At 36.0% G+C, this 18,576-nt stretch overlaps 1 protein-coding gene across 1 annotated transcript; it reads left to right on the plus strand.

The window, feature by feature from the left end:
• Positions 1 to 7,256: 7,256 nt before the first annotated feature.
• c9 (complement component 9) lies at positions 7,257 to 17,180 on the plus strand. The gene is made up of 12 exons (XM_041270483.1): positions 7,257 to 7,363; positions 8,732 to 8,855; positions 9,436 to 9,583; positions 9,684 to 9,831; positions 10,885 to 11,023; positions 11,267 to 11,479; positions 11,920 to 12,160; positions 12,569 to 12,700; positions 13,217 to 13,392; positions 14,270 to 14,394; positions 16,392 to 16,569; positions 16,996 to 17,180. The coding sequence occupies exons 1-11, from the start codon at positions 7,278 to 7,280 to the stop codon at positions 16,552 to 16,554; spliced, it is 1,695 nt and encodes a 564-aa protein (XP_041126417.1). The 5' UTR covers positions 7,257 to 7,277; the 3' UTR covers positions 16,555 to 16,569; positions 16,996 to 17,180.
• Positions 17,181 to 18,576: the final 1,396 nt, after the last annotated feature.

Raw genomic sequence — 18,576 nt, forward strand, 5'->3', positions numbered from 1 at the left:
AAGTATTTTACACAAAACCACATAAAATTGACAATACTTTTTACAGTGTTTGTTACCATTCAGAAAAACATATATGATATACTGTTAAAATTGGGAGTGGTACATGGGAGTAGATATTTTCTAATCTGTTGTTTATGGGTGTAAGCCGATGTAAGGATATGTGAAAAGTGATTATTGGCTGCAAAGCACCCATATGGCTGCCAAAAATGTGATTAGCTGGCGTAAAGTTTTTCGTGGTCACTAAAAATGCAGCGTATGTAAAGAACGGTTTTCACCTGCCATTCTGCACCTGCTATCAAATTAGCACTCATTAATCCATTTAAACGATATTGAAATGTATTCAAACGAAGAAAAGATCATGGAACTGGGCATGGATCTGGAATACTAAGATGGAGCAAACATTATAATGAGATGTAAGGATTTTGCCTTGCACTTGGGCAATTGCTGACCCTCCAAATACTTTGCACCTTCTCTGACAAGGTGCAAATCGTATAAATAAGGTGAACAGATGTTGAAGTTCTTAACCTGGGACAGTATTCCTAGCTACGGGAAAGCTCTGGGATTTTTACTTTCACTTTAGCCATCTTTTACTTTCAAAAACTTTGTGATACATTATCTTATTGTCTTTGCAATGTCATTTCTACACAAGTATAGTTATTATATTACACAGTAGAAATTCAATACTGTCAAATTCCACAATTCTGAATTCACAAAAAAAGCTGATTACTGCTGCAAATCTAGTCACTTTTCTGCCTAAGAAACTGCATCTTCTCTCTCTGATTTCCACTTTCAAGAAGTGTCTCTCTCTCTCTGCAAACCAGGCCCTTTTGTATGAAAACATTACCCATCTCTATATTTGTATTTATTAAATGGTTACTTCATAGAATCAATGTAATATGCCATGAGATTTTTTCTTTATTCTTCTCCTATTGCAGTTTATGCTTGGATCATTAGTGTGTTGTGATTAGTAGATACTAGGAAATATTTCTTCAGCCATTTTCTACAATTAAACAAGACTCATACATTTTATATTATGTGTTGGAAAGCCTAAAGGTGATGAAATGTGTTAAATATCTTTTGCAGCCGCCCAGTCTGACCCCTTCAGGCCAATCCACAGAGGCCTCACATCTCCGGTATCCTCCAGATCAGAAAGCAATTTCTAATCCAGGCTAATGAGCCGGTCCACAATCCACAACCGTGCCATCCAGCAGACTCAGTCAGCTAATCAGCAGCGCTCATCAAAAAAAATACATAAAACATTCCTTCAGTCACTTGGTGTAAGTCTAAAAAAAAAAACATTTCTAAGCAGCAGCCGTCATTATATTGCACGTCCCTATTTAAAAGTTCACTTTATTATGCTTCTTAATCATCAAATCTTTCGGCTGCATGTGCAAATATACAATATAAATCTCAGCTGATCTAATGTTTGTTTCGACACTACTGATCCCATAGCAGTCAAGAAAATATAGTGGCTTCCATTAGAAAACAGGTAAACAAACTGAAAGAGACGCATTGCACTTCTCTATAGCAGGAATATATCTGCGGTCATTATCCCATCAACATAGGCAGCAGTATTTAACTTTAGCTTGTCGATGCTATCAAATGTCTTGCAATAAATCTAATAATGAAACAGTAACAAATATTTACACAGTTAAATTTTATACAGCAGCCCAATTACAATAATAATAATAATAATAAACAATAATAAATTACTCTGCATTTTTGTCACTCGTGACAAACATGGCACAGTGATGCGACTGCGTTGATTTCCTCAACTGTCGCCAACACCTACACACGAAACAAAGTCGTTTGCATGCAGACATATAAATATCATGGATGAAGAGAATAATTTCAACACAATAAAATGGTACCTGTATGCTTACTACCTACTGCTAACTCACCTCTGGGCTGTAAGTGCGGCCGCTAAATAGCCCTATGCACAGGCTGTGCTCATTATCACGATAGCAGCTTATTATTCAGTGACAGGGAAGGATACTTAACTATTTTTGGTATATGTCTGTATATATTTAAGCTCATTATAGTGCTAATCGTCGAATACAATAAACACTATGAATCTGATAAAACCATATGGTCATCATTAAATGTAATTTTACATCACCTTCTGCAGAATTCGAATTATTATCAGCTATCGCGTTAGAATTATTTTGTAGCCAATTAACAGACCGGGGATCCCTTTTTGGGTTTTGCAGCTGCAATTGTTTCAACTGCACCTTGTAGCCCCACAACAGCATAAATAGGAATAGAAGCATTTTGACAATATTCAGAACTAAAATAAAACCACACCAACATAATATATTTTACCTGGTCCAATGAATGCTTAAAATGTCAACCTGTTCTTTATTTTTTACTTCAAATTTCAACATAGCGATACCTCATTTGACACTTTATGCAATACTACCTTGTTATGTATTTTCACTTTTTTTTTTTTTTTTTTTTTAAAGAACTTATTGGCTTGTTTACAAAGTATTGTCTGCTGCCAAATCAGCCACAGTACAAAAAGAACCACAGGGACCAAGAGATCATTTGATTGTGAAGCATTTCTAAGTCATGTATCAATCTGCATCACTGTAGAAGACATGCTAGGCTCATACACACGCAAATGATTTTCATACAACATTCACATGCTTTAAAAATATTATTGAATTAAATCATGTAAGAAGTGTCTTAAATGCATTCAGTCGACTTTGTGTTTGCAATCTGTGTAACCTTGGTAACCTAACTGATAGTGTACTGCCAAGAGTAAATATTAGTTCAGTAGAGCAATCTCAAAAAAAAAAAAAAAAAAGCCGGTCATTGTCCATATTTACTGCCAGGAAAAAACATGTCTAAAGAGGTTCAAAATTCAACTTTATATTTTGATGTCCTTCAAATTTTCTTGTTTTGATGGTAGCTGGTAGAATGTTTTTCACGGTCACGGCTAAGTTTTTATAATTCTTTAACTGTAGCAAAGTGGTTAACAGTGTACAGGTGCAGGAGTGATGCGATGATTAATAAACAAAATAGTAATACGGGTGCAATGATGTTTTATTTTTATATTCCAATGGTTTGAAGACAAGAGACAGTAAATAATGATAATAGGGAATACAGCGTTGTGCATTGATCCGTTGTAATCCACGGGTTGGTCCCGAAATAAGTCACGATTTTAAACACCCACACGTAACACAAACACGAGTGATTGCTATAGTGTTCGTTGTGCAAATACAGTTAGTCGTGAACAATGGTGCAGCGATGTTCAGGTAAGTGCTGGCCTTTGGTGACAGCTCAGGATCGTGTTAGCCAACTAACAACAAACAAGCAATTATTTAGGACATGACAAACAAACAAAACATGATAACAATACGGGTTTTCTTCTGGTTCAGCTTTAACCATTCAAAAGGAACAGATCACTTCACTACGTCGCCTTTTGTACCGTCAATCACGACCCCTTGGTTAACTAGTGCAACCGCTCTTCCAATTCACAGCTGCCATATCATTTTCCTTCTGGGTCAATGATTTAGTGTACTGTTTCTAGATGGCCGACTTCCGTCGAACCCTTAGAATGAATTTTCAGGCCACCCAGTCCAGGGCATTCTGTTCCCTTTACACAGTGCCCTCACGGGTCAGGAGGGCGATTTATCACCAAGAATCATTCTGTCTCTGTCACATTGCCCACATTGAACTCACAAACTCTATCTCATTGTTAAACTGGTTTTAAAAGGGGTTTTGTAAAATAATTTTTTAAACAAAGAAACATTGCAATAACAAAATAATTAATTTTTTAAAAATGTAAGTTTTTTTTTTTTCTTTCCTTTTAACGCGGTGCTTGCTCACGTCCATTGTGCAGAGTAGGTGCACATATTCTGAGCAATGGATATATTCAAGCACTGCCAAGTTATTTAAGAGTTATATTGCTTTAGTATTACCAGTAAATTTGGGTTAGTTATTTTAAAACAGTATTTACCATGTCATGAAATGTGTCTGCGCTGTTCGAAGCAGCAGAGGGCAGCCATGGTAGGGGTGTGTGCGCACAATGCAAGTCTATGGGGAACTGTGACAAAGTGCCCGCCCCTGTATATATTATCTGTTATATGTTGCATGTGGTGTGTAAATGTTGGTGTATAGTCATTGGTACACGGTATATAAATGGGTCTGTGTAACACGAGTGTTTAAAATGTATATTTGTATTTAGGCACGAGGATTGCACAGCACTTCACGTACAAGTAAAAAGTAATAATATGTGAGCACGGGGAATTGCACTTTATTAATTCACGTGCAGTTGTACCGAGACTCCAATTGAATGATTGATTAGCAATCGAGTCTCGGTACAGCTGCATAAAAGCAGAATGTTTTCACTCACCCGGGGTTGTGTGTTCGGTGAGTGGAGAACGGGATTGGGGACGGAGGTAAAGAGAAGAATAATAGTAATAATCGTTAAAAGAAGCTTACCGTGTTTTGTCTGTTTGGTCCGTTTTGTTTATTTTGGCTACCAGTGCCGTGTCCTGTGTTTTTTTTTTGTTTAATTAATACAACCGTTTATTTTCTGTCTGTTCTGTTCACTCATTAAATGCTGAGCGAAGCCATTCGCTCAGCTCAACCAAACTCCACCTCTCTGTTTATTTTCCTGTTTCTGGTCTGACGCCACCCACTCCGGCCGTCTTTGTGACAGGAACGTATTAAATGGAAATTATTTTTGCATTTGTATTGTGATAGATATGGGAAATTGATTTGAGAATTGATAACTGGATATTGTGCTGTGACAATACTGTTAGTTAAAATAAGGTTATGTGAAATATAAATTAAATTTGACTTTCAGGTTATTGAATGGTTTAGCCCAAGGGTGGAGTTATGGTGCTAGAAGGTATATATAGCTAGCAGTGGCTCATTTCAGGGAGAGGTTGGTTTAGTAGCAGTGTGCTTTAAAATAATGTCTGTCTTTAGAAAATAACAACAAGTATAATTTCAGTATACTCAATACTAGGCAAAGTGCCTTGTTTATTTTGATTTTTTGTTTGTTTGTTTTACATATCTATTGTCATTGTTTTTGTGGCTAATGTGCCTATTTTTGTTTTGTTTTGCTCTTCATTTCAACTGAGGCTGATTAAATCCCTCATTATTTTGTACTGAAACAAAGTCTGATGTCCACTTCTTGCAGCTCCTGCTACACCACTTTACCACATTAATCAAATCAATCAATCTATTTTATATAGCACCTTTCATAGTGGACCACCATCACAAAGCACTTTACAAGATGCAATAACTTTACAACTTATTTTATAAGACAATTTACAAATCCCCCCTTTCAAATGACTGTGAATGGTATTTCAATACAAACCTAATCTATAAATATCTAAAACTGTGCACCACGTAAAACTACCTAAACAGTGGATAAAACATGTAAAAAATGTTAGCAGGCTACTTGTGACTTCAGGGGGATATTATTATTACAATTATTCAACTCCACACAATATATTACCACAACACGGTCCCAAACAATACAAGTAGCAGTTTGGTGAAACGATAGTTCAAGTATATTCACCTAGGCCTCGGTCCTGTACTTAATCCAAGTTGCCAAACACTGTCGCAGTAGAAACGTCAACAAGCAAAGATAAAGTTGAAGATGACTGATCCAGAAAACTCCTAATCTGTTTGTTTACACCTGGTGTAAGGCTTGTATTTAGCTCCCTTCAGGCTCGATCCCCCCCACCACGAAACAGGATCTTGCAACAGAAGAACAAACAACACTTCATGTCCTCACTCCCTCCGTATCTCTGGCCATTCCCTATGTACACCTCGAGCTCAGCCCTCCCTACTCTTATTTGGACTTCTGGCCCAGAAACCGGTACTTAGCTTAAGTAGGGTAGGACCTCGCATCTCCGGTGCATACAGGGAGCTGGCAGTCCGTCCTTCAGTTGGTGCCTGTTTGCTCCTCCAGCACGTCGGTCATGGAGGAGGTGCATTGATGGGAAACAACACAACACCTTGTCATAAACCACAATTAATATTGGTAAATCTAAATATTTCTGCCAAGTGTCTTTACTTCTGATCATTTGTCAAACACCACAAGCTCCTCAGTGTAATAATATTAACAGTCTTCTTTTGATCAAAAAGCACTGCTTCAGCAGTATAATTCAAGGATGAATGCTTAGCTTTGCTCTCAGATTCTGACTGGTCCTTCCTTCTATTGGGCTGCCGTGTCTTTATCCTGCTTTATTCCCTTTAGAGTTCCAAATAATCCTTGTTATTACCATGTCTGTCTGTCTGTCTGTCTGTCTGTCTGTCTGTCTGTCTGTCTGTCTGTCTGTCTGTCTGTCTGTCTGTCTGTCCAGATGGCCTACTTTCTGTGTCCTCCATTTGATTCCTCCTGGAGCCATGCGCTCCCTTCATGTACTTTTATAACAGGCTGTCAAGTCATAGTTCATTGGTGCAAATGGAAAACACCTGGCTGCATTTGAAATTGGGGAATGAGACTCATTTCTCCCTCGCATCACCTGTGCTGTATTACAAATAACAATACATACTTAACAATAAATAACTTAAACACAGCAATACAAAATAAGCAACAATGTACCTCACTTTGGATAATAAACAAAAACAATGTGAAAAATAACAAGAGTAAAAAAAAATTATAATAACTATAATAAATGCAAAAGCAAAACAAAACAAACCATAATGTGCACAACCCCAGCTAATTATAGTCACTCATGACATTTACTCAATAAAACATGAGTAGAGAAACTGTGCACAATATAAAATGCACCTGGAATTCACCATTGGATAAAGATAATGCCTAGGGTCAGTAAAATTTCACTAATCAGAAAAAAAGCATTGCGTTATCTTGTTTACAAGGGAATCCTGTGGAGTCAGAAGACAATAGATTATAAAATATATTTATAAAAAAATATGTTGTAGGTCTTGAAAACATTATCACATACAAAAAAAAAAATACTAGTTTTATACAGTAAGATTCTAAAATTAGCATGAAGTAACTCGACTCCATACCATTACAGGGTAGTAGGGCCCTGTGACTGTTTAAAATTGACAACTGTTTTGTGTTGACAAGACCTGTAGATAAATTACATCACTAGACAGGCCTACCGGTAAACAGAAGGTCACATTTTGAAATACAAGCAGTTCTTGTCACTAATAAAGTCTAATTAAACTTTTTTTTTTTTTTTTTTTTTTTTTGTGGAGATGTTAATGTTTACTTTGTGTTAATGATTAAAGGGAAACTGTCTTTAAAATACTGCAGCACATTTTTGCTTCCAATCATTCCAAGCATGACAAGCCTCACTGTGCTTTGTGTTTCTCTTTGCACACTTTGCATTTTGCAAAGGAGTATCTTAGTTCATGGGGACCTTGACACGTACGTATTTGTATTCTTAATATTTTATGATGCAGTTCTAATAAACATTGGCAAGTAGTTAGTTATTCTATGTTTTAATATTTAGTTATGTTTTAATCTATTTTGAATTAAAACCAATTTTTCTCCTTTAAAAAGGAGCTTTAAAATGAAGTTTCTTAATGCAATGCATTGTGCAATACAATATGAAATATATTGTGTATAGAACAATACACAAAGAAATGCAACTTTTTATTTAATGTAATATTGGGCCTTATTCATAACTTTAAATACTGTTTTAATTGATGCTTTTGAAACCAATTTGAATCCATTTACAAAGCACTTATTAGTCTAGACTGTTACTTTAAGTGGTTTTTTAGATTTCATAATTGACCTTGCTGAATAAAATGTTATCTTTTAAAAAAAAAAAATCTTTAATATGTATTTTTGTGGCACAAAAGATTTTATTTTAAAACACATGTTTAATAAATCAACTGTTTTATACTGTTAGCACCTTTACTTTTGTTTGAAACATAAATAATTTGATGTCACAGCAAAAAAAGAGCAAAGGAGTCCTGAGAATATGCAAAAGACAATAATTTATATTTATCATTTCTAAACAGAAGATTTCATGAACTCCATCTTTGAATTGAATGATTAAAAAAGGATTAAATATCAGCCCTTGACAAAACACATTCCTTAAAACAATTTTGTAAACAGCACCCATTGTTTGTTATTATTTTAGATTACATATACTGTAGTTGGAATAAGTACAATATTTATTAATAATTTATCATTGCGTTTAATTATCTGTATTTACAGTGCTCACCCTTTATAACGCTATAGAGGGGAGATAGTTACAAGGCTGTGTTATTTGTGTTCCGCCTTATAACGAGTATAAAAGGGCTACTGTAATGGCATTATGAACCAAATGGGAGCCATGACTCTACTGTGTTATAATTATAATGGGGCGCATTATAACGGGTGAGGACTGCATTTAGCATGATTCATCCATCATTCTGCTGTTTTTTTTTGTTTGTTTATTACCCCCCACCCCCCCCCCCCCCCCCGCCCCATGCAGAATCGTCTTAGATTATGATTCAGGCTGTGTCTAAAGCATGTGTCTAAAAACATTGTATTCTGATGAATGTTGACTAAGCTGCACATATTTCAGATTTTCTGGACAAAACTATTGAATATCAAATATACAGAGTTGGTGTAGAGTTCAGTTTGGCCTACAATAAGCCTTAACTTGCAGTATACTGTAGGTTTTACAAAGTAACTGCATAAAATAATGATGGACGTATTCTTACTACAAAAATGGTTTAACTAAAAGGATTTGAAGTTGTTACACTTTGAAATCTAATGACTGCAAATATTAATTTGTTACAGGGATGACCATGAATCTGAACCGTTGAAAAGGACGGTTAGAGAGGTCAATGCCCCAGCTGCTGTGGACTGTAAAATGAGCCCCTGGACAGAGTGGAGTGAATGTGATCCATGTTCGGAAAAAATGGTAAGAGAAAGACTAGAACAACGACTCTTATAATAATGCCACATCAGATTCAATAAGGGGGACAATGTCTAATGGGGAGCTGCATTGGTCTGGCAGCAGAACAACAAGCAGGTTCTTCTTAAAGTTATCAAAAATTTAGTCTTGTATACGTACAGTATATCCTCTAACAAGCTACTCACAATATTCATTTACATTTTTGTTTGTTGATTACATTTTATGTAAATTCCCACTTTGAAAATTACTGTTGGACCTAGAATTAATATCAAACCTCAACTAATAAAGTGTTTACTAAAATGTGCACCTCCATTTTACAACTTCTAGTTATCAGAGCACTCTAACACAAAAAATGTGCCTAGCATCAACTTGTATCAGTGGGGCAAACAGACTCAAATTCCAAAATCAATACAAGCAGAAAAGTTAAGAACTCACCCATTGCAATTCAAGAAGGATTTGTAAAGTGGTAATAACCATTTTATCTGAGATAATCATGTAATTATTCATTTTAAATGTTAAATTCAGTATGCTTGCAGTAGATGATTTTCCACTGTAATTATTAATTTATTCTTTGCTCTTCCTCCAGTTTCGTTCAAGGAGTATTGAAACATTTGGACAGTTTAACGGGCTGGTCTGTAATCAGCCAATAGGAGACAGTAAATCCTGCAAAACTCAAGCTGTGTGTGATCACGAGGAGCCCCAGTGTGCAAAAACATATTTTTTGTGTGATTCAGGTAAATGAAAGTGAATTGCTCTTGTATGCTTTACAATTAATAGCCGAAGTGATTATTGCATTAGAGGGAGGTTGTGACTCTTGTTCATTTCTACAATTAGGTCGCTGTATTAAAAAGAGACTGGAGTGTAATGGAGATAATGATTGTGGAGATAATTCTGATGAGAACTGTGATGAGGAACCAAAGAGGCCTCCTTGTCAGAACCATGATATTGAAGTCTCCGAGCTAGGAAGAACAGCAGGATATGGGTAAACTTCAGAAAAAATGATCATAGCAGTGCTCTGACATGGCAAACATCATTCATAGCAGTGCACTGACACAACTAGCATCATTCATAGCAGTGCACTGACAAAACAAGCATCATTCATAGCAGTGCACTGACACAACAAGTATCATTCATAGCAGTGCACTGACACGGCAAGCATCATTCATAGCAGTGCACTGACACGGCAAACATCATTCATAGCAGTGCACTGACACAGCAAGCATCATTCATAGCAGTGCACTGACACAACAAGCATCATTCATAGCAGTGCACTGACACGGCAAGCATCATTCATAGCAGTACACTGACACAACAAGCATCATTCATAGCAGTGCACTGACACGGCAAGCATCATTCATAGCAGTGCACTGACACAACAAGCGTCATTCATAGCAGTGCACTGACACGGCAAGCGTCAATCATAGCAGTGCACTGACATGGCAAGCGTCATTCATAGCAGTGCACTGACACGGCAAGCATCATTCACAACAGTGCACTGACACGGCAAGCATCATTCATAGGAGTGCACTGGCACAGCAAGCATCATTCATAGCAATGCACTGACACGGCAAGCATCATTCATAGCAGTGCACTGACACAACAAGCATCATTTTCAAACCAATAAGGTTTACACAAGCTGACACCTGACAGTGCAGCTTTACAAAGTTACTGTTGAAAATGTTTTTTTTTTCTAGAACGATATCCACGATTGAACTTCATCTAGAGAATCATAGAATGCAGTTGTGTAGTTAGGCACTATTTTTCTGTCTTTGTTGCAGATTTCTTGAAGTTATATAATAGTGCACTAGGGTCTGGTGTAATACCCTTGATAGCTGAGAGATTATATATATATATATATATATATATATATATATATATATATATATATATATATATATATGTGTGTGTGTGTGTGTGTGTCAGACTAGACACTAGCTATTTACAGTAATCAGTGGCCCTCCTGTAAAGGTAATTTAACTTAGTATTTTTTTGTTAAAACACTATTAAGCAAAGGTGTAATTTCTCATTCATATAGCATCAATGTACTTGGAATGGAGCCCAGAAGTAATCCTTTTGACAATGAATACTATAATGGGATTTGTGACAGAGTTCGAGATGGAAATACCAAACAGTATTATCGCAAACCTTGGAATGTTGCAACTCTATTATATAATGTAAGGCTGCTCTTAGATTTCAGATAATTTTATCCGCAAAATCCAAAGAAGATTGACGATCACATTGACAAAGTGGCACAATGGCCTATATTTATAAAGCAAGTCTATGCATTTGCAGGCATGCCAGCTTTATGAATATAGCCCAACTTCTTACCATTAAAATAGACTAAATTATCTAAATAAAAATTAAGTCAGTCTGTTTTCTTAGAAAATAAATGGTTGAATATTTTGTTCCCTTTAAAGACATTTACAGATGAATCATTCTCAAAAGAGGTATATGAAAGTTCAGATTCTCTGGTCAAAGAGATCTTGACGGAGAATTCTCTTAAATTTCAAGTGGGGATGTCATTCAAGATCATGCCAACAGAATGTAATGTCACTTCTAACATCAAGTTGGATGTCAATTTCGAAAGGACTGAAAAATTGAACACATTAAATGAATACTCTCTTAGTAAGGTAAAATCATTTTTTCAATTATACACATAATTCAACAAAGTCTAATCTTATGTATCATTTATCAATTTTATACTTTTAAACTAACTGTCCTATTTGTGGATTTGCAGAATATTTAAGTAATGGAGCACTCTGCAATATTGCTAGACTAATCACTGTCTTGCTGTGTCACAAAAGAGTGGACAGAGCCAAACATAGCTCCTAAAAATCTACAAGCAAGATGGTGGTATCAGAAGCCACTAGGAATTACATTAAACGAGTAAAGTGATATTATAAATGTGATATGGGATTCACTGATGTGTCCTGTTTTTCCCTTGGGCGTTTGTGTGCACCAAATTATTATAATTACCATTTTATAATAAATCAATGAATATAACATTAATTAGATTAGTAAGATCTTTCTAACAGTTAAATGTTTTTTTTCCAACTTTGTTTATATTTAGACAATATCCTTTTTGCGTGTGAAAGGTAGGATTCAGCTGGGTACTTTCAAAATGCGGAGCAGGGACCTTATGCTTACAGATACATTCATGGAAGACTTAAAATTTCTACCAGTAAAGTATGAGAAAGGGGAATACTTCAGGTTTTTTGAGGACTATGGTACTCACTTTGCTGATTCTGGGAAAGTAGGAGGCCAATACGATCTTGTCTTTGTGATAAATAAACAGGAATTAAAACAACAAAGTAAGTTTTTCTCATATTTAACATTTCTAACATGTTCAAAGGAATCTAAACTCTTTGTGACTTGCTAATAGTTCCATTTAAATGTAATGGTTTTGAATGGCAACTCGCTGTTGTAGCATAAATTTGCTTCCATGGAAAGGTTTATTGTGGGAAAGTGTCAGACCAGAGTTCTTGGTGAGTTGCAAAATGCAGCACAACAGGGTCATGCTTATATGATTCAATGGACCCAAATCATAATCTAACACATTATTTAAACTTTCAATAAAATGACACAACTTTCATTATATATTTTTTTTCATGTGATTAAAAAAGTCACACATATAGTATGCATGTTTTACTATGTAACACCTGTATCAAGATATCAGTTAAGCAAAACGATTACAAACTGCAGTTCCGTAATCATTTCAGATAAGGAAATGGAAGAAGTCCAAAACTGCCTTGGATTTAATTTTGGAATGGACATTAATGCAAATGACATGAGTACATTTGCAACTAGTATTAAACCCAATTTCTGCAAGAAAACTAAAGATGGAACAACTGGTAAGTCGGATTTAATTTTTTTGTGCTCAATTTATTGGATTTAAATTAATGGACATCTGTCAGACCTCTTGTGCTCAATGAATCCCAAAATATCTAATAGCCCCATCATCAAATATATTTTCAATTGTCCATGAGAATGCATTGCTGATAACATATATGACTGGTTAACAGCTAGTTGTGAGATTGAAAATCAATGTATAAAACAGGTACAGCAGCACACCAAAGTTTCTTGGCTAACAATAGTGTTTGATCCATGTCTTAAAACTATACACTGCATATACCCTACCAGGAAAGGCACAATAGTGAGGTACTGTAGCAGGTCCCTTTGCATGTTTCCAAGAGGCCTTTCTGTATAGAAGTGGCCATACATTATTAAATGATAGCAACGAGGAAAGTATTAGGAGCCTGCTGTTATCCCCACTGTAGTTTTATTTTTGATCTTTTATATTGCATATGGAGTGACAAGGAATCAAATATCCTGTGGTTGATCATATGTTTAAAATGGTGTATTTTCAGATCAAAAGTCTACTAATGATTTGATTAAGAGCACTCTTTCCTTTGTCCATGGAGGGACTGCTACAAATGCTGCTTCCATCAGACAGCACATTAAAGAGGAGGGTGTGGCAGATCTAACTTCCTATGTAGAGTGGGCTGCATCATTATCTGATGCTCCTGTTCTGATTGACACTACAGTAAGTAATGGGAGCTACTATTCAGTGATTGTCCAGAAACAATCTATCATGATATGTAATTGTGGTGGGGTGCCCCGTCCCTGTGCGTATTTATGTATTTTATGTTTTATGTGGGGTGTTATTGTTGGTGTGTATGTATATTGGTGCATGGAGTATAATGTGGGCTATGCAGAGAGAGAGAGAGAGAGAGAGAAAGAGAGAGAGAGAGAGAGAGAGAGAGAGAGAGAGAGAGAGAGAGAGAGAGAGAGAGAGAGAGAGAGATTGTTACAGAATTAGAATTATTAATATAACAATTGCTACTTGTGCGGGAGGACCCCCACGATACTTGTTTTTGTTCATCCACTATTTGTTTGTTTGTCTATTTATTTTGGCTAATATGCCATTTTGTTTGTTCAGTGTTTGTTTGTTCAAATCTTTTATTTATTTATGTGTTCTGTATTTCTTGGCCTGATGTCACCACACAAGCCAGCCTGTTCACAGCAATAAACAAGTTTGTTTATATCGATGAAAGGTCTAGCATAGGGTTGGTGATTTCTTTAGTACAACACAATAAACCAAGCGTTGCACTGATATCTCAAACCAGTGGAAATGTATGTTTTAGCTGAGACACAACCAGACTTTTAAGATGAGGGTTAGGGTTAGTTCTAATTAAATAATTGCTTATCAAATCACACTATAGCTCTATAAACAAAGGAGGTGTTTTCTGTAGAGGATTTTGTGGAGAACAATGATTGTGATGATAACACATTTACTGTTTAGTGGTGGGGGTTTGGTGTGAAATCTCTCTATGCATCCAACTGTGCATGTCCCCCTTTAAAGTTACGGAACATTTAACGTTATGGTACTGTGAATCATATTATGTATTCTCTTTTCTCAGCCAACTCCAATATATACTTTAGTGCCAGTGACAATGCAACATGCCAACGAAAAGAAAGAAAATATGGAGAGAGCCCTTAATGATTACATAGCGGATCCTCAGTTCACACCAGCGTTTCACGTTCGGTACTGTTTTACCAACCGTGTCATCGTGTCGATTTTCCCCGTTACGTAGACAGAAACAGGTATTTAATACTGCCAAAGAACGGACGGGTTGACAATTTTTTATATAACTTTAAATTTTCCATATCATCAATGGTCTGTAAAGACCGGATTAGGTCACGATGTTAAACCGACTTGCGAATATTTAAAAGACAAAGATTTACGACTGTAAACATTTTGGTTTATAACAAAATATGCAAAAATCAGCTCATATATATATATATATATAGATATATATATTATATTATATATATATATATAGGCTGCTGTGTAGAGCAGGAGTGGGCAAATCTGGCCCTTCACAACCAGGTCTTTGTTCTAACCATGTTCTTAACTGTTTATGTCACGATAGACAGGTAAATAGTGGGCAAGTATATTCATTCTAATTACAGTAAGTAGCAGAACTTCGCCACCTGGTGAAAGGTACAGGTACAAGGTCCCATGATTTTGGTATATGCTGGTAATTAGGAATCTAGTTCTTGGTAACACTTTCATTCGGATCCCTTGTTGCAGGTTCTTTTTGATCCCAGGACCACACAACACAAGGTAGTTATACATAGCTTTTATTTAGTACACAAGTTTTTAAAAAGGTGGAATTTCATAGGTCACAGCACACAATATAATTTCTTTATCTGTTTAACACAGAATAGTCTAATTAGTAAAAATGCAAAATAATCCTTTAATAGCCGGGGTATAGCAATTAAAAAGAATGCATTAGAATTTGCCAAAAACATAAAATCTAACATTTGTAATGCAACTGGCTATATTTTTTGCCAAGAGAAAATAAAAATTTCAGTCCCACAAGTCTTAATTCTGTTAATCACTACAGGTGGGTCTAACTGATTGCAACTGTTTGCAGTATGCTTAGAAACGAAAGTCTGTGTTCAGCGCAACTCCCTCTTGTCTCCAGGAGCACTCATGGATTCTTCCATGTGGCAGTGATAAAGCTTTAGAACTGGGCTCCAGCGAAACAAAGTAATTATTCAGCACCGGTTGTAAGAACAGATTTCAATCCCAATACTGGTTCACTCAATAGTCAATATTTATTACTTCATTTGTCTATCAAAAATATAGAAACAGTCTCAGCTTACTCTAGTCATTCCAACCCGGATTATCTTGACTGGTGATACGGCAGTCACGGTATTACAGAGTAAGCGAAAATAGACAACCATCAGCATCTTCTGCAGCCAAACACAAGCACAGATACACACAGTTCTTCCGGTAATGTAATTCCCTGCTTGTTGCCTTGATCACGTCTCTTCCAATCTCTGTGCTCCTCTCTCTCACTCCTGGTATTTAAAGATGTGTGGATTTGCTTGCTTCTTTTACCGGCTCAGCTCACACACTCTTTTCCACCTACATGGTCCACCTTTTTATTGTCTATGAAGGGTAGTTTAAGGCAGGTGAAAATACCTGTGATTGTTAATGTAAGAGTCGGGTGTCAGAAATCTCAAACTGTGTCAAGTGTTGGTGCTCAAGCATCATACACCAACAATTAGTGAATAAAACAAAAGCAATTAAAAGATAATACAATAAGAAAACAACTTAGTGACACACACGATACTATTGAAAATCCAAAACACCTTATAATAATAACAGTGAAAAGTAAAATACTCAGTGCACACAATAATTAAAAACTAATTGAAATTGTTCCACACACAGACAGACAGACAGTACCTCTTTCCTCAAAGTTGAATGATAGAGGGACTGATAATTTAGGTCAGTAGCTTGTTAAATAGCCTCTAACCTTGTATAATTCCTTTTTTTTTTTTTTTTTTTTTTTTTTAAGGTTTACACTGTGAATTTCTCACGATATCACGTTTAATGCTGTTTTGGAGTTTTGCTGTTTTCATGTGTCTATATCTGTTGTCATTTGGAACCCTTATTCTTTATAGTGATGCCTTTCAGAAATAAGAATTTTGGGCAAATTTAAACAAAAACCTTTATTTTTTTGCACATTGATTTGCAGATGCTTTTCAAAGTACCACCCCAGAAGGAAACTGGGGTTGCTGGTCTGCCTGGTCTCAGTGTAGGAGCGGTAAGCATACCCGCACTCGAAAGTGCAACACAGAGGAGTCAGGGGGCACTTGCAAAGGGGACACTTCCAGCAGTGACTACTGCTAGGAGGCATCTGTACAAGTAAGTTTAACCTTAAACAATATTAAAAACAGCTTTACACAGCTCCACTAAAATCATTGGGACACCAGTCATTAAACAGGATGACAGTGGGTCGGGCTTTTATTGCCTCTTGTTTACTAAGTATATTGATAACACTGAACAGTTAATCCTCTTCATTAATATAAGCAAAATACGTTAATAAGAAGGCCTTCTCAAAAGTGCAGTCACTCCCTAAAATGTGATCCATTTTCAGGAATACCTAGGGGAGCGACAAAAAAAGTTATCACACTGGATCCAGTCTTGGCAGTCATTATTGCAGTAATTATTTTCTTTGGGAGAAAATCAACACCAATATCCCACCCAGAAAGAAAGTACTTTACTTGTTGCACTTTAAAAGTAAATTTATAAAACATTTTTATGTTAATAGTGATTTTCTTATTATTTTAGGGCATGATCACCAGCAAGTAACAACAAGTTGGAGAGATAAAACTGAAGCTTTTACAATCTAAGATCTTGTAAATTAACTTTGAAATAAAAAAAATAAAGGTCAGACCCTTGCCATCTCAGTTGTCTATAAAAATAATTTCTTAATGTATTGTATGCATCCCTTTTAATAAAAATATAAAACAAAAGTATTTATTTTTTATATTTAAATATTGTTTTTTGGATATTACAAATCATTATTTCCTCTCACTTTCTTGTCATTGGATTTAACAAAATGCAGACAACATTAAATAAGCATGCCAAAGTGATTGTGTTAACACAAAAGCAGTGCTTTTTAAGAAAAAAGATAGGATACAAATTATAAAGGCCCAATGCCCTATACACCACTGTGAACGACTGGTTTGCAGTGCACAGGTGTAGTGGTGATGCAAGTGCTCCATACAACGACAGACAAAGTTCACGGTTCAAACAATGCTTTTATTTTATTTTCGGTCAGCTTGACCACTGAAATAATAATGCTGGCTCTACCCAACTATGGGTATTGCTAGCGTATAAATCAAGGGGTTTCAGTTCCAAAATAATAATACAAAACACAGACGCAGAACACAGATACAGATACGTCTCCGAACAGTGAGTGCTCTAGGTGCAGGTGCAGCGAGTTAACAATATTGTAAGGACAAGTGCAGTGCAGTCTGGGTTTTAGCGCTGGCTATAAGCGGCAGCTCCCAGGTACATACAAGTCGTCTGGCAAAAGACAAATACAGACAGTTACAAAACAAACAAAGCACTTCACTTACAAGTACTAATAGATAGTTTCCTTTCTCATTCCTAGTGGAAACACATCAAAAGGAACATATTACATCGTCACATCCCCAATTATACCCTTAGTCACGCCCCCTGCGATAGCTAGTCCAGTCACGTCTCCTCCAATCCATGACTTACACATGGCATGCTGCTTTAGGGCAATTTGTGACCCCCATTGCTTCAGGCATGGTGACCCCAGTACTAAATTTACTTAAGTACACAGTATATACAGTTCCGGCAATGTCTAAAGCAAATTTTAACTGAATTGAAGTCAAAGTAGATGCTATAGTCAGAGGTGAAAGTAACTTTAATTTCTTACCTGTGTAGTATTATTTTCAGGTACTCAGTGCACTGCGCTTGCTCATGCATGCCTAAACAACTTCCTCTAAGAAAGCAGGGAAGCACCTATTCTAATCTGGTATGTTATGATGTTTTCGATCCTTTATATCTTTTTTTAAAAATTGCATTTATCATATTTTCCAGTCTTTAACGTCGTTTTAATGTAATTAATCATATTTTCCACCATTAAGAAAATAGTATGTGAATGTACCTTTTTTTTTTTACTTTGAGGTGGACGTCGTGAATTGTTTTTTCTTTGTAGAGAAATAGATTGTCTGTTTTTGGTTTAGGTTTGCAAAAAAATTATTTACAATTAATGGTAAATGTACCTCTTTTTGACAATAGGAAAATACCAATCAGACAGTGTACCACTTTCTGACATCATACAGGTCGGGACACGTACCACATTCTGATGATGTACCACTTTCTAATACTACAATG

Source organism: Polyodon spathula, chromosome 2, assembly GCF_017654505.1.
Source record: "Polyodon spathula isolate WHYD16114869_AA chromosome 2, ASM1765450v1, whole genome shotgun sequence".
Classification (NCBI taxonomy): domain Eukaryota; kingdom Metazoa; phylum Chordata; class Actinopteri; order Acipenseriformes; family Polyodontidae; genus Polyodon; species Polyodon spathula.